This window comes from Polyergus mexicanus, unplaced genomic scaffold (assembly GCF_030449975.1).
Source record: "Polyergus mexicanus isolate NDT 795.1 unplaced genomic scaffold, iyPolMexi1.0 SCAF_1, whole genome shotgun sequence".
Taxonomy (NCBI): Eukaryota; Metazoa; Arthropoda; class Insecta; order Hymenoptera; family Formicidae; genus Polyergus; species Polyergus mexicanus.
Genome location: NW_027223321.1, coordinates 9,296,727 through 9,311,990, shown reverse-complemented (window position 1 = coordinate 9,311,990; position 15,264 = coordinate 9,296,727). Strand labels below are relative to the sequence as shown.

Here is a 15,264-nt window from a genome sequence, read left to right as displayed (position 1 = left end):
GAGAGAGAGAGAGAGAGAGAGAGAGAGAGAGAGAGAGAGAGTGTCGAGTCACCGTTTGATTTTACGACGATTCCCACACCGCGATCCTTTTCCGCGCATAATAGACAACCGGCGGTGGTTGTTAACGATGCAGCGAATGCGCGCGACGGTAAGACACATTGATCGTGGAAAAACATTATCGAGACTTTCTCTCTCTCTCTCTCCTCTCTCCTCTCTCCCACCCTTTCTCTCTTTCGTCGAGATCGGGGCAAAACTGCTAATTGAAGAGGTCGCGAAAGTGGGTCGCGCGCGTTTCTTGCGATTTCCATCGCGTTACCTCGTTTCCTCGCGCGGATCCATTCTTTGCTGAATGCATCGAACTGTTTCCCCACTGCCTGCGTACGCGGGTTATCGTATATTCTTTTTCTTTTTCTCGTTTTCCATGAATTAAAGAGGTGAACGCGCACACCGTAGCTCTCGATGGAATCGCATCGTTTCGTTTTTTTTTCTTTCCCGGGGCGCGTTCCGGGATCTGCCAATATTTTCCGCGCGCGATCTCTTCTCCCCCTAGTATTCCCCGGTTACCCCTCTCGCCAACCCACGCGCTCTCGCGAAAAGCTTCAAGTGCGTTTATTATTTTTCCCCACTTTTACTTCGTCCCCCCCCCTCCCGCGCGCGCGCGGGCGGCAGGCGCGTCGTTTGCGTTGCTTGCGTCTGCTTTTCTTTTCAATCGCTCGAGCTCCAAATACAAAAGAGATGATTCACCCCGCGCTGCCGGTGATACTCGCTTAGAACGAGCGAATACGTATCTATACGAGAACACGATATACGAGGGGATCGCGAGCTCGCTTGTTTTTTCATTGAACGAAACGGCGATTAATCACAATCGCGCGCGTATCGCGTATCGAATAGACGCGCACACCTGTTGTGGCTACAGGCGAGTTTTTCAGCTCGCCAAAGAAATTGAACAGCTTGATGCAAGAACACTTGTTATTTCATTATCGAGAAAATTAGTTAGGAATTTTCATTAACCAGTGAATTGATATAGAAAAAGGAAAAAAAAAAAAATATGTAATAGGCCCAAATATAAAGATATAAAAGAAACGTTTATATAGGTAATAATAAATATAATAATGAAGTTAATAATAAATTTTAATATGTAATTCTCAATTGAAATATAGTTAGAATATACGACATAATGCTCGTAATTTTTTATAATCTAGAAATGTACTTTCTACACGTTATGTAACGAACGTTACAAAATAACAATTGAAATTTTATTAGTATTTAATTGAATTAAACATATTTTTTGTCATTCATTATTATTCTTAATCATTCCATGTCTGTTATATTGCTCCGCATTAAATAAATACTAACACGAAACAATAATTTCCGCCTAATCGTCCTTTCAACAGCTTGTGCCTTTTTTTTTTTTTTACGCTACTTAACGCGATATTTTATCTAAACTGTATAACGGGCGTTGAACGATTAAGCCTGATCCGTCGTGGTCGATTTATATAAAATCGACTATATCGCTCTCTCGCGAACTTTTTACTTTACTCATGGCTTTCCGCGCGTATAATTGTCCGATAATATCGAGACGTGGCTCGTGCCAGAACCGATTAGAATTCTTAATGGCTCGCACATAAAAGACGCGAGAGAGCGGCATCGTCTCTTAATCAATTTTGCGACCGTATTAAATTCGCGGCCAGCATGGAGATGATAATTAATTTTTCCCGGAAATTTACGTGAGAGAGAAAAAAAAGTCTCTCGTCATGGCGATAGAAAAATGCTTACGTTTTTGTCGCCATTATCTAACGTGTCATCGTATCCTCACGATGGTATTATGGACAATATTACAATCTTATCATCCGACAATACTCGCTACGTTGAAAAATATTCAGCGAGACGTAACTTCTACTTCCTTGAATTCTCCAACTTTTTTTTTTTTGTTTTTCATAAGAAAAATGATCTGTCGATAGCTTTTGTAAAAAAGATACGGAGAGAGAAGATATAGATAAATTTGAAAATTAAAGAAAAAAATGTTCAAACTCGTAAACAGATAAGAGGATCAGTTTTTCACATAATCTCGAATAATTTCCGAGAGTCTCTTTTGTCTTTTCTTAGGTGAGATTAAAGTATTCTCTATTTTAATATCGCTTTTGAAATTATAAATTACATAAATCTTCTTGACAAGGTCAATGCTGCCGCATTTCTTATATACATATACAATATAGATCCGCAAAATGTACTCGATCGGATAAAAGGATAAAGTCAAGTGTGGAATAACCGGCAAACTAAATCAGGCTTTTTCACTTTCATCGGCGAACGGCGATAAATAACTATCAACGCTTACGCGAAAGATTCGTCGGAGTTTATGAAAAGGTATCCTCGAGAGATCTCCCGAGTGAGTACGTTATCGGACACATTGTCGTTGGTCGTCATCGTGGCTAGGTTGCTGTACATACGATATATGCATCCGCGAAAGTGTGTTTGCACACGTTATACCGCGCTCGGCACGGCCAACGTAGGGACAAGAGAGGCGATATATAATGTTCCGCGATATTAAACGGGCCGCATTCCACCGAAGCCACCCTCTGGTCCCTGCAATGAATGCTTCTACGCGACCCCCGTCTCCTGTCTCATCCCCCCATTCTGCCTGCCGCTCGCCCCCTCGTCGTCTACCTCCGAAAAGCGGAACGAGGAAGTGTGTGTGAGAGAGAGAGAGAAATAGGGAGGGAGATAAATAGATGAATAGAGATAGAGAGGACAAACCTGGCCTACTCGACCAGAGCCACCCCCGAATGGTTATACGGCAAATTTACAACTTAGCCAGTGCCACAACTACCACCGCATATATGGCATTCGCTATCACCCTCGCAGCTGATACATATGTCTATATATATACATATATTATATATTCGAGGATAAAGCGAACAAGGATATTTTCCCGATGACGAATTCGCCGAGGAGTCTATTCGAAATATGAAAGAATAATGGTTTATTAATCCCGTGAAATTTTTATGCTACATTTTTGTTAATTGAAATGCAAAGATGAGATAAAAGGTTTACGAATAATTTACACTTTGTTCTTGCATATTTCTATCAATAATTTTGTGATATTCTGAGAAAGTTATTCGAAAAGCGCCGCAAATTTTTTGATAATTTTATTATTTTAATTGTTAAAAATATAGCATATATGTGTGTAGTCGCAGATAAAGAGATGGAATGACGATGTGTTTAACAAAAATTACGATATGGAGTTTTTGACAGCCATAAGGTTCATTGCGCACACGATATACTGCGGAACTAAACTTGCAAGAATGTGTTGAAAGATGGACGTGGCAATCTTATTCTCGCAAATGTTCGCGACATTCCAAAACGTTCGTCTCTCTCTCTCTCTCTCTTTCTCAAGTTTCTTCATTCGTCGCATTGTTGCAACCTCTACTACGGATAGTAGACTTCTACATTACCCATAATTCTCATTTCAGTAGAATCACGGCGAAATTCAGTAATTTAATAGTCTAAACACAGTTGAATTAATGTAAAATATAACAAAGCAATACTGAGTATTAAATTGAGAAGTTTTATTCGGAGGCGCACATGCAACGTCTTTGCATTCCTTTAATAAATTGTGTTACTCAATTGCGCATTGCTAATATTTTTTTTTTCACGATAAAAGAAATGGAAAGAGATTTTTTTTTCCGCTCTTCTAAGCTAAAATCTTGTAAAATAGAAAATCACGAGATCGGTGATTTGCCATACAATTATATATTTGTCAAAATAGATATGACACGTATATATTTATATATTCGCACGTCATATTTATGGGATATTTATAAATTATTTATAAGAGGTATTTATATAAGTATGACATGAATTTGAAAAGAACTCTACACCAAGATGCGAATACAGAAAGATCGGTATCGCTTTGCGGGTGCGAAATTATGTATTACTCTATTACAAGATTCATTAAATATCACTTTAAATGTGTGCGGTTCCGAGCAGAGGAAGCTAAGCAATTTACTGAATCCGGCCTATTCGAGTGACGCGCGCGCGCGCGCGCGTTCGCCACCATCCCTCCTTCGCAAGCCGAAAATTTGTCGCGACTCGATCATTACTCAACAAGCCGGACCGAACAGGGAGAATCTAGCACCGTAATATCCTAGCAGAACGGATAACGGAGAAGGACGTGGCACGTTCGCGATCTCTACCGCGATTATAGTAGTAGCCGCCAGGACATTCCGAGGTTTCGCCGACAAGAGAGCGAGCGAGAGAGAGGCGCCTCCCTCTCAAAGTACCTGCACCCTATCACGACCGTGTGCTTGGTCATTCCCTATCCTTCATCCGAACATTTCCATCCCTTGGTGGGTAATCTCCACTTTCTCTCTCTCTCTCTCTTTCTCCTCTTCCTTCCTCCGCGAGCACGCCGAATGCAACCATACATCATTCTCTGTGATCTATGTTTTCTGCCCGTTTCGGCTCGAACTCGTGCACGTGTGCACACGTGTTAACGCACACATATCGGCGCGCGCACATATGTACGTAGCTCGTTGCACGTGCGTCTCGCATCTCTATTAAGCCACCGCTCATTTTGTAAACTGCGCATTGCGCTCGCATATTCACCGTTGGCCACGACGATCGCCCGTGCATTTTCGCGAGAAACATTACGTACCGAGGATTGACTCGCTCATCTTTTTATGAAGGATACCGCAAACGTGCCATTCACAAGTCGAATAATTCTCTAGCCGGACAAAACGAACGATGGATATTTTCTAATATTTACTATACATAAAAAAATAATAGAGCAAAAAATTTATTCGAAAGAGTAATTCCTTTTTTTTTTTTGTAAATACAGAACAGACTAACTATTATAATAAATATTAAGATAAAAAAAAAATATATATATATATATTAAATATACATATAATAATAACGCAATCTTTTTTACAAGAACGTGACGTATTTTCCTGCAAACGCATAAAGTGTAACGTGTAATACGAATATCTGCGTATAATTAACAATTATCCGTCTTGTTTCTCCCCCGAAAACTGGAATATGGTCGGCACATGCGCACATAAGCCTCCGCGAATGATTCTCCGATGAATTTCGTCATCGCGATGAATGCCACAGGGGGTTGAGAGGGGGAGGAGGATGTAGGGAGAGAAAGGGATCGAACGAGGACGGTGGGGGGGAGGAGGGGGAGGGATAAGGGGAGAACACTCGGCTTTCGGGGATGGTTGTTGCTGCGTGATCGGGATTCGTACCGCCACCGGCAACCCCGTCGGGGATAGGGGTCTCTTCCGGGGGTTTAACACACGCACTCCACCCCCGGTAGGCGGAGTGTACCGCCTACGAACTACCCCCACCTGCCATCGTGGCACTGATACGCGATATCAGCGAAAACACTTGTTGCTCCAACGAGCGTAGAAAGCGACGGCGAACCAAGTGCCGTCTCTATCCTCTTCCCTCTGCCACCCCACCCCACCCCCCTCCCCATCCCCTGGGACTGCGATTTTTTATGTGCTGATTTTTCCGTCATCACTTCTACCCCGAACCCCGTGTATGTACGCGTGCCTCCTCTCTCTCTCTCTCTCTCTCTGTCCTCTGCCGTTTCCCATAACTATAATCCGATAGGATAATATTCCGCTCTGTCGAAAACGAGCTCGCCGCATGATGGCCAGCGGAATTATTATTCGTTATTCCGCAACGCGTACATTGTTAGAAACAATAACGCATGTGAAATTGGGAATTTATATGCAGGGTGTCCCGGAAGTACCATAATGGCTTTGATGGTGAAACTACGGGCGATTGAGAAATTTTATAACTTTTCCCTATATTACGATTAACAGCATCATTAATATTTTAACTATTATATTATTACCGTTAAGAGAGATTATTATTATTATTATTATTATTATTATTATTATTATTATTATTATTATAGGAAGAGGTGTAATAAAATTATGAGATTGTTTTTTCTGCTATTACGCATATCGTAATTTTTATTTTAGCAATTTTTATTATTATTTCACATATAATTTTCTCATATTATTCTTTCGATACCACGAATATAACTTTCGTGGGAAGTTAATTTATGGTCATTACTTTCTGCTGCGCGAAATAAATTCGAGTCATTTTCGTCTATTTCATCTCGCGAGTGCGCCCGAGCTCCGCGAGCTCAGCTTGAGACTAGGATTTTTCCGCGAGATGTTAATAAACCAAAGTTGTTCCTCGTTTGTTTGCAGGCAGTGCGGTGGCTGCAGCCGACACCATTTCCGCGCCGTGGACCCCCGCGAGTTCCGGGCCGCCGCCCGACGCCAACGGCTCCGGCTCGGATACGAAGAACCTCGACGTTGGCGAAATTAGCGATGTAAGTCAATTATGTCAATTAAGAACGGCTACGCCAAATGTAAAAGCGTAATTGTGCCTCTTTTTTATTTTAATTAATTATTGCGATTTACTGCGACCGGAATTCGAAGAAACGAGCTTCTTTTTCTGGCTCATCTTTACGTTTGTCGTGAAGAAATTTGAAATTAAATTAAAAATTAAGTTTAAAATTAGTATAGGTAAAAGATTTAATCGAAGGATATTTATTATTTTACGCGAAGCTGTAAACAAAAATCTTCGCGAAGTATAGATGTAATTTTTTGAGATAGTTATCAAAATTAATCGAGACTTTCTTATCAAAAATTTCCAAAATGATCTCGCTTCAATATAATGTAGTAAAAGATTTCTTATCAATTTTTTTTTTTTATATACATTTTTTGATCTCGTCAAGTTTTTCAAATGTAATGCATATAATTTTAAAGACTGTATTCCGTAAGTTTTTTCAAACATCTTAAAAGATTGTTTATCTTTTATTTAATTCTGACTTGATGCCTTGAATCTCATTTCGAGCGAACACAATCGTACTCGACATCTTGGATGAAATGAATGGCGTGTCAAATAAATGGTCGTTCGGTTATTAAAATCTCTCTGTTTTCGACGTACGGGCACGCGGAATTTCCACTCGTCTACAGTTATGGCATAATCATCCTCGATTGGCATCCGGTGTTTCTTATCGAACTACGCTCGCTCGTGAACGGCCGCGTTAGTGTTCGCGCAATCATCCGTACTCGCAAAACCTAGCTGGCCTCACGCGCTTCTCGCCGGTCCAGCGGGAGATTCATCTCTCGCGCGCGAAAGAAATGTACGATTAAATACCGCGTCTTTAGCAAAGTCGTTAAAGGCCTACCGACTACGGATGCTGCAGACGAGTGAGTGCCACTGGACACGCGAGTATCCGCTTTTGAACACCTGGCCGGATGTCGAGGACTCGGTAACATCACTTTGTTTGACCCCGTTCTTAAACGGTCATTCATCTTTCGTCGTTGCAGTCGCAACACGATGTTGTCACCGTGATTCGGTATACGTACAATCATTGTAGTGATTGTATTTTTTATATTGGATCATTTTGATATTTGTATTATTGTTATCGTAATAAAGACACACCCATATGTACAATGTACCATTTTAATTATTCTAGTTTTCTTCTTACTTTAAATAAAATTCTAATTTTTTTAATGGACGTATATGGATATGCACGTGATTTAAAAAGTATATTCCCCAAATCATATTTTCTCTCTAAAAAAATTGTCAAACTTTTCTATCCAAAATAATTTTTTTTCTGATATGAAAAACTAAGTGGAAGCTGACACATTAAAATGATCCATTCTAATTAATAATTTTTATTGTATCATTGTCTTTTAATACTTAAAATATTTTTCTGCTAAAATATAATTTAGCTTTTTAGATTAAGTTAGATTTAAATTAATGAAAGAATAAAATTTTATTATTTATTTATGCTTGCAGAATTTAATTAGCAATTAGATAACTTTGTAATTAGAATATATTTTTTTATTTCGGCAGAGAAAGAGAATTATTTCAATTTGATCAAGAATTGTGTCATCCTAAAATCATTATATAAATTTTAGAAGAAATCTAGCATCACGTCGAGAGAGATACTCAAAGTTGAATAATATAATTTATATTATAATTAATATATCTTATAATTTCTTCAATGTTTGCGTAGCATTAATTTTCATAGTGAAAAAGATCTACTCGATGTCAAAAAAGAAACCTTTAAATGAGAAAATTTATGCAACAAACAAATTCTAGTTCTCTCTAACAATAACCTTTGCTGCCTTAATTAAAGATTAAACCGCTTTGTTGGTTATTTTTAATTTATTTGTACAATTTATTTCTCCATATATTCTACTGTAATAGAACCAAATAGTATCACGGAAATTCGAAGAATTAGTTAAGCATTAATTTATGAGTTTAGCGCAAATTGAGTTAAAAGTGCGAAATAACTTCGAAGCTAGACGTTGCCTTTGCAATTTAACTTTCTTTCCTTGCTCCTTTTTTTTTTTTTTTTTTTTTAAGTTTCTTCGACACGATGAAGAGGCATTTAAACATGTTACTCCATTTATTATTTATCATCTCTCTACTATGTTATCTATTATTTATATAAGTTATTTATTTATTAAGTTTTATTGTTTTTTTATTTTTTATTGTTTATGTCTTTTATTTATTTATAACGAGATAAATAATATTTCTCTTTTTTGTTTAATATTCTCGGTAAACTATCCTCATTGATTTAGCAATTTAAATTAATATTAATTCGTGGTAGCGTTTGTCGGTGATCTACTCTTAGTCCTCGATCCTCAAAACGAACGAGATCAAATGGAGGACTTTTTCGTACCATCTGGAGAGAAGTCTCCCGTTCTGAATTGCGTGCTCGACGATATTATATCGAACATAGCGAACGTGACTAGGGTTCTCGGAACGGACAAGCTTGTGTTTTCTCGCACCCTTTCCACACTTCTCGGTATCTAAACGCCCGGGATAATCGTCCGTTTCACGGCTCTTCGTGCAGCACGGAGAGGTTCTAGATTCGTTGAAATTCCGGTTTCGACGATTACCGTGGACTACTAGATGTTGTTCCAGTGTATCGTACATTCGGGCAAAAAACGTTCGACTCCCTTTGCCGGATCGAAATTAAAGACACATCCTATGGAACACCGTGCCACGAAGCTCGATGAGACGGATGTCGGCGAAAGAAAAACGGAAATAGAACGCGAGAGGCTCGCTCGATTCGTCGAGAAAGGAGAGAATCGAGGGTACGCTCAATCGAGGCCAGACGTGGCTTCGCGGCTCCTGGAGATCCTTTGTTTCGACGGGAGGAAGGTCTCCGAGAGGTCCAGCCACGCTCGCGATTGATCCGGTGGATAAATCACACGCGCGCGCGGTCAGCGACGGAATCGTAGATAAATGAACTTTTCTCGTGTCGAACGTGCACAGCGTCGCCAAAGTGCATCGCGGCGAAGACACTCCCGCAAGACGAAATGCGATCGTGAAGAACGTGATGAATGTCCGCGCGATGAAATTGGTAGTTTCGGAATACTGAGAATGCTTCGATCGAAAATTGACAAGAGTTGCTGAGAATCTAATTGCAACATATGTTAAAAAAAAAATGACATTTGCCAATAATAATTATTTATTATTATTGGCTCGATTGTTTACCAAAAAAAAAAAAAAAAAAAAAAAAATGCATAGAGAATGCATGGTTTAAATCACTCCGCCGATTTTATTTCTACACCAGAGTGTGAAGGATTAATTAATAAATTGCCAAAACAGATATCAATTTAAAAACTATGTAACATATTTTGTCAAAGCGTTAGGCTCATAACAGATATAAGAAATATTAATTTCTTATATTTATTACATACTACGTAAAATTAGCCAATTAATTTCGCGTAATATGTTGTATCTTTCTCTGCTGATGAGAACCGTTAGAACCTTATTAAAGATGAAAAACATATGACTATGAGTGATGCGCTGTGTAATTACAGTTCGCTCTCCCTTGGATTATTCTAAATTAGATGACTGTATTTTCCAGGACGAGAAGGACCTGTCGGCAGCGGACGCGGAGGGTGTATGGTCGCCGGATATCGAACAGAGCTTCCAAGAAGCTCTTACCATATATCCGCCATGCGGTCGACGCAAAATCATCCTTTCCGACGAAGGGAAGATGTACGGTGAGTCCCGCAATTTCCTTGTCTATCGTTCTTGTGTCTCTATTTTATAAAAACGTTCTCTGATTACGAATTTTAGATTGCATAAATTTCCCATACTTATATACGTATACATAATAAAATCACAAAAGCTGACAAAAATTCTTCAATGAGAAGATTAGGCTTGAATAAATAATACACTCGTAACGTTTAAAAAATAATATAAACTTGAAAAGCACACGAAATTTTTCCTACGGCTTTATTTTACAGAATTAATATATAAATTAATATATATATATTTTTAAATATTTATAATTTTTAAATTAATTTAAATAATTTTAGTTTGATTAGTTTCATTATATAAAAAAAATTTAATACAAAAAAATTTCTTTACTTTTAATTCCTTTGACGTTAGCTTATGCTTCGAACGATTTTACAGTGGTATAATTTTAATAAATGACGAAATCGTTGTAAAATTTGTATAATAGCTTTAACGATCGACAATCGATTCAAATACGCTCGCATTTTAGCAAGATCATCTATTTCGCTTAACGATTGAGCCGCAGGTTCGCGTTCGTACAAAGTGCACCCAAGACCACCTGAGAAAAATCTGAAAAAAAAAAAATAATAATAATAATAAACTGTTCCTCGTGCAACCGCCACCGGAAAGCACAACCCTCTCCGCTCGTTCTCTCTCCCCTTCCATCTTCGTCTATCGTACGTACGGGACGACGGCGACGGAGAAACGTCCAGACACGAGGCGTCGTTATTGCTCCGTTGCTGAGGTCAGTCTACGTGACTGACCAGATATTGCTTGGTACGAGAACCGGCGGTATCGCCGTGTGGCCACCACCGTAAACCATTAACCGCCATGAACTCACCACCGGGGCAATAACGTCTCGTCTTCGAGAAGGAGAATATTCTCCCCTTTGGCCCCAACGCGCGAACTCCTACTTGTGCTCTTTTTTTGCGCGTCTTTTGTATTAATTTTTTTTCTCCTTCTCTCTCTCTTTCCCGCTGAATTCGTGTCGTCGTATATCTTCGCTCTTTTTTACGGGGAATGATAATAAATTGTCAGCGGATGAATTGATATACGATATCTTCGACAAACGGTGAATAGAACTTTTCTACGCGTTGTTCCGATCTCTGGGAAAAAGCAATGATGAATAACAAGTGGATGCAATTTCTACATATAAAATTGAGTTTTAAGATTCATATTTAACATTATACATAGGTATATTTCAATGAGATACTTATACATTCATATATATACATATATGCGCAATAGTTGATAGCATTTTAAGAAGGGGAGAAATAAAGAAGTGACATATCTCAAAATGTTTTATAATTAATTAGACTTATTTAAACTTGTATAAATAAGATATCTTTTTAAGTTCTTTTAAATAAAAATAAAGTGCTTCTATTTTTTGTGCAGACGTATAAATTTAGAAGTGATCACCTTCCTCGATTAAAAGAATGAAAATTGTTAATTTTTATAGGAATTCTAAGAAGATGGATAATTTACATCGCGTCTGTTATTATTCTCGAAAAAGGGCTGCAAACGAACCATGAAATTGACTCTGGTTCCCTTCGTATTTGCGGGGTTACAACCTGCGCGTATACTGCCACTTTCCTTTCATTCTTAAGTCTTGGTGAGCGAATTTTCCAGACTGTTCGGCAGGAGAACGTAGGCCGTATTCGCATGAATCCCATTCGTTAGGACACAATGTCGCTTAATTTCCGAAAGCACTTGGCGCGAAAAGCCAAGCGGGTGGCAATTCAATCGTGCTGCGCGCGCTCTATGAAAATGGAGCTTAATTCAAACTCCTCCGCGTCGACAGTACTGGTGGATGAAAACAGCAACAGCGACGACGATGATGACGACGACGACGACGACGACGACGACGACGACGACGACGACGACGACGACGACGACGACGACGACGACGACGACGACGACGACGACGACGACGACGACGACGACGACAACGACGACGGCGCCGGCGACGACGACAATGATGTCGAAGCGGCGCCGTATCGCTGCTATTCTCATTTCATTTTTACTTCACAGGAATTTTAATAGTAGCGTGTGGCATTCATTGTATTTTATAAACTTGGATTATTATATTTTGATATATATAACATGTATTTATAATAGAATATCTTAGAAAATGTGAATTATATAGGATAGAAATATGATATTAATCTCTAAGACAATTATATTTTAATGTTCAATATTGAAGATTAGACGGTTCTGGATAAAATTAGATTTCAATAGATAATATGTCTTAGATAATTCTTAATCGATTTAAAGGAAATTTTAATTATATAAGCTTAATTGATATTGAACTGTTAAACATTATATATCTGCGGATGAATAGATTCCTCTACTACTGCCATCTTTAACGACACCAGATGTATGTTTTATATATGAATGCGTACACACACGCGCGCGCGCACGCACACACACACACACACACACACATACACACACATACATACATACATATATACAGGGTGTCCGACGAGATATCTCCACTTTTCGTTTGGCTACTTACATGTCAGACACCCTGTATATCTAGATACTGTTTTGGAAATTTTTCTCCATCTCGTTTAAAATCTAATTAATTCGTGACATCTCCCGAGATGAAACGAGCGATTTTTAAAGTACAAAGTTGCAGGGGATGTATCTCAATTGAAAATTGCTTTCGCGCGATCTTGTCGATTATCGGGAAGTCGAGTGGATAAGTCGCTCTTTCTCTCTTTAAGGGAAGCAGTTTACCCTTCATGGGGTAATTTTCCCCTAGCATTGAGGAATGCGAAAGTCAGCGATTCTTCGTACAGACGATGAAGGAAAGAATGGAAGAGAGAGAAAGAGGAGAGAAGAAACGCGCGCGCGATATAAGATCGATCTCTCGACGTCACGGAAGACGAAGGAGCATCGCCGTCGATGCCCCGTATCGTCGTCGACGAGATGCAGGCCGATCGTTCGCCGGATGGAAACAAAGGATAACGAGGCGCGAAAATCGCTTAACGCGATTGGCCATCGATCCGACGGCGAGACTTATCTCGCCCGTCGTTGCTCACTCGCCGATCCAATAAAGGAGAGATCCCTCGGCCTTTCCGCGGAATTAAATATCTCGGGGCAATTTACCTCCTTCAATGCTCTCTCCCTTCCGCACCTTTCCGCGTCCTATCTCCTCTCTTCCTTCCTCTCGCGCCCGTTTCTTTTACCCTGATCCGTCTCTTTGTCTCATCTTACCGACGCCGACGCCCACGCCGAGAGCTCACCGCCGAGAAACGATAAAAAGTATATGACGTGCAATGCATTATTGATTATAAATATGATAAAAACAATTCGAAGATCTCACGAAATCGCGAAAAGCCATTCTACGATACAACTCCGGATACATAAAGAGAAGGTAGAAATCGATGGCTGATTTTTCATTAACAAAAACGCCAATAATATCGAAATTATTACACGAATTATAGGAATCTGTTCACGAATTCAAGAATATATTAAAGAGAGATGTGTACATGGTACATCATTTAAAAATGAATTTTTTATAGTTAGTAAAAAACATGGAGTTCCACACTAAAGAGAGAACCACCATACTCTGCACAAGTTTGAAGAAATAACAAAGCCAACATGCGCGCAGACGCACGAAACGTCAGTTGATCGTAAAAATCCTACGAACGACTGGAAAAAGAGAAAATCAGGATCCGATATAATCTGGCCGCGATAAAGCACGCTCAGGCTACGTTCTACAGAATTTAACGAAGACCTGTTAATTGCCTTTGATGGGAATATCTGAAAAATTCGCCCGAGAAAATTTCATCGCTCGCTATAAATTCCACTTGTTTCGCCTCATAAACCTATCGCGCTTTACAAAAGAGGGAGACATTACGAAATCACCGTGATGCGTGTACCGATCTTTGTGCCTTTCGAAAATCTCTCGAGCTTCGCTTGTCGGTGAACGGCGACGACTTTTTGCGAGAGCGCAGTCGACAGTCTACGAACAATGTTAAAGTGGACTTCCTGTGTCGGAACCGCGGCGTATCGAATAGGCGAGGGGAAGAAAGGGAAGGGGCTCGATATTCTTTGTGGCCGTTTTGCTGAGGTGGAAAGGGTCTCCCTCTCCCTCCCTCCCTCTCTCTCTCTCTCTCTCTCTCTCTCTCTCTCTCTCTCTCTCTCTCTCTCTCTCTCTCTCTCCGTCGACCGTCGTTCCTTCGTCCAAGCGGAAAGAAACCGCACCGTCCCTTCCCAGGAAAAACTAGATCCTTCGTCCTTACGTTCACGGCATCCAATAAACCAGCCAGAAATAAAAGGCTCAGCTCTCCGTCGGGTTACGGAACAAGTAGCGAGGACGCGTTTAGAGGAGCGTTTTAGGTTCTTGCTTATAGCATCAGAAAAGAAAAATCGCCGCCGCCGCGTTTACTGCCGCGGTCTCCCGAAACACCTCCGGAGCCAATGGCTTTCAACTGCGTAACCCTCTCCCTCCCGCGGGTCAATGTTCCGGAACGAACTCCGTAAATATAATAGTTTCTTGCAAATTTCCTCGGCCCCTTTCTCCCCCCCCTCCCCCCATCCCATCTCCTCGCTCCCTCTCCTCTTTTTCCTCTCTCCGTCCACCCGCTTGCTCCCTCTGCCAGTTTCCCGCGTCCGTCCGCCCGCTGGCCTTTACCAAGTAATATTACACGATCGCGCCGAGATATATACGAGGGAGAAGCTTTCGAATAGATTTTCCGATCTATCGAATTACCCCTACCGGGACCAAGATATCCGTTCGTTATCGATGCAGTCTCTCCTCCCGCGATATATCGTTATATACGTTTACGCTAATCGAGAACGCCGGATGTGAATCGATGAATAATGGAGGAAGAAATAAATTGGTTTCTCGATTGCGAATTATATGTGTGTCTTTATATATAAATTAACATCGTAAATATTTATCGTCTAAGAGGGAACAATCGGGGAATGCCATATAAATTTTGATTTAAATTATTAAGATTTAAAGTTACACGATGCTTTTAATATGAAAATACTGTCAAATATATCGGAGAAATCTTTTTAACAAATTATACGATTTGTTTACAAATCTGCTTTATTGTCCCGTATTAAGAATGACAATTTGTAAAAAGGAATGGAGAAGATTGTCCGGAAACTAAATCGAACGCAACAGAAACAGATTAATGATGTTTATAGCGACGCGTCATCGCGTCCCCT

At 39.9% G+C, this 15,264-nt stretch overlaps 1 protein-coding gene across 6 annotated transcripts in view; it reads left to right on the top strand.

Annotated features, from left to right (window-relative positions):
• Window positions 1-15,264, top strand: part of Scalloped (TEA domain transcription factor 1 homolog scalloped) — a 151,017-nt gene that overhangs the window by 105,233 nt on the left and 30,520 nt on the right. For all 6 annotated transcript variants that reach the window (XM_070297375.1, XM_070297390.1, XM_070297349.1 and 3 more), the window contains 2 exons: window positions 6,228-6,352; window positions 9,923-10,061. In XM_070297375.1, coding sequence (XP_070153476.1) covers window positions 6,228-6,352; window positions 9,923-10,061 — 264 coding nt within the window. The remainder of the gene's footprint in view (window positions 1-6,227; window positions 6,353-9,922; window positions 10,062-15,264) is intronic.